Raw genomic sequence first — 2,500 nt, forward strand, 5'->3', positions numbered from 1 at the left:
ATAATTGTTATCATTACTAATACTCATACTTTCATCATCATTATCATTATCATTACCACTATTATCATCATTAATTATCATTATGATTGTTGTTATTACTTATTAGTACTTATTATGTTCATTATCATTAATCATAACCATCATCATCATTTTAATTACCATTGTCATTATCTCTATGATGATGACTACGCTCATTATTATCATCGTTATTGTTATCATTATCACAATCATTAGTATTGTCATTATAAAAGAATCAATCCATGATGGTGAGGAGGAGGAGTATAAGGATGATGGTGTTGATGGTTATCATCATCATTATTATTATCATCATTATTATAATCACCATTATCATTAATCATCATTTTTATAGTTATCACTGTTATTGTTATTGTTGTGATTGTTATCATCTTTATCATTATTATCTTTACCATCATTATCATTATCATCATTATCAATACTAATATCATTATTGTCATCCTTATTATTGTCATTATCATTATCAATTATCATAACTATGATCATTATCATTGTTATCAATATTTATAAACATCCTTATCATCATTACCATTATCATGATCACCATCATCACCCTTGCTATCATAATCATCACTGATAATAAGCTCATGATTATCATGATCATAATCATCATTATAACTAACATCATCATTTTCATTCCAAATATTTCGTTCAATTATCTCAATATAATTATTATTATCATTATTTCTAATATTGTTAACATTACTACCACTATTATTTTTTGGTTAACATTGCTGTTACTGCAACAACCTCACAATAATAACAATCTACACTTCTACTCAAAACTTATTAGCATACTCGTAAATTGTGAAAACGAAAATTTAAAAAAAAATACGAAATTGTAATAATTTTTCCGAGTCATGAAAAGTGTGAGTTGGCGGAGTGCCAAGAATGTGTATTTGTGTGATAAAAGGCTTATACTTTAAGCGAAGTAAAGAGAAAGTTCGCCGCGTTGGAAGTTATGTGAGTGGATAATGTCGAAGTGTCATTGTTTTTTTTCTGCTTTTTGTTGTTTTTTATTAGCTCTTGCCCTTGTTCTAGCTGTAATTGTTATGGACTTGTTTGTCGTGCGGTTTGTGCGAGTGTGCATGTGTGTTTTTTAGTCTGTGCTATCTTTGTTTTGGCGTTGTTTTGCTTTGATATGTATTGCTGTTGACTTTGTTGACCTTGTTCTACTCATTATCATAATTCTATTCCTCTTCGCTTTGGCTTTAATCTCGATTATTTTATTTGAATCCTGTTTGTTATGAATGTGTCACTTCCGAGAGGAGGGGCCGTGAGGTAGATGGTTCACGTGTCATCTGACAACTTTGTTTTTCGAATATCTATAATTCTATCTATCTATCTCTCAATAGGTAGATTAGATATATAGATTGATTGATAGGTAGATAGACAGATATATTGACAGATCGACTGATAGATAGATAGATAGATAGATAGATAGATAGATAGATTGATGGAAAGATGGATATATGGATATATGAATGGATGGATGGATGGATGGATGGATGGATGGATGGATGGATGGACTGATAAATAGGTATATAGACAGATAGACAGACGGACAGAAGTAGACATTGCTAAACCGCCCACAGCGAGGGCGTTATCGCTTACCTTCCTCCCCCGTGTCGTTGACAGGAACTCCGGCTTCGAGCAGGAGCTTGACATGCCTGGGATGTCCCTTCTTGACGGCCTCTATGAGTCCCTCGACGCCGCCCCTGGTCACGCCCCCCGCCGAGCCCCCCGCCCACTCTCGGCCGCCCATCACATCCCAGCCCAGCGCGTCCTCACAGCGCTGTGTGCGGGCGGTCAGGCGGTACAGGCGGTAGATGGTTCCAGGGGGCGAGTGTGGGGAGCCGGCAGGTGGTGCTTGTGGCCGGCAGGTGGTGATGGGCGGGTTGGGCGGGAGATGGTACGTGAGCGAAGATGACAGATGGCGCGTGCGAGGCAGATGGTCGAAGGTCTTCGTCGGCAGCTGGCGAGTGGCCGAAACGATGGCTGGGAGGTAAAGGGCCGGCGACACGTGCTGCGGGTGAGGCGACAGCGTGTCTGCGGCGGCAACGGCAGACGGCATGTATCAGGCAGCTGGTGCTTCCAGGCGGGCTACAGATGGTGCTTCTGGTCGGGCGACAGCTGGTGCTTCCTGGTGGGCGACCGGTAGCCGTGAGGAGCCGCTGCCTCGGGTCGCAGTTCCCAGCTACAGTGAGCTGAGAATCAACAAATAGTCACGGGAAAAAACGAGTGTTCTTTTGTTTTTCTTTTCATTCCTTCCTTTTCCTGTTGGATGCTTCAAATCTGTCTTTATCTCTTGCACTGCTGAAGATTAACAAAGACTGTAAAATGTATCAAATTATTATCCATTGTTAAATAATGTAAGCATTATAAAGAGGCATGTAAATAAAGTGAAAAAGGTAATTCATATCTTTGAGCGCAATTATTGGCAAATTATACCCTTTGTAATTCC

The 2,500-nt window shown here is 39.3% G+C and overlaps 1 protein-coding gene across 1 annotated transcript in view; it reads right to left on the reverse strand.

Moving 5' to 3' along the window:
- LOC122247933 (uncharacterized) overlaps window positions 1-2,500 on the reverse strand; it is a gene marked incomplete in the record, with an annotated part of 96,300 nt that overhangs the window by 75,967 nt on the left and 17,833 nt on the right. Inside the window, 1 exon segment of the mRNA XM_086530398.1 lies at window positions 1,651-2,369. Coding sequence (XP_086386524.1) covers window positions 1,651-2,110 — 460 coding nt within the window.

This window comes from Penaeus japonicus, unplaced genomic scaffold, assembly GCF_977035675.1.
Source record: "Penaeus japonicus unplaced genomic scaffold, GWHDUDI00000001_assembly GWHDUDI00000003, whole genome shotgun sequence".
NCBI classification, from domain to species: Eukaryota; Metazoa; Arthropoda; class Malacostraca; order Decapoda; family Penaeidae; genus Penaeus; species Penaeus japonicus.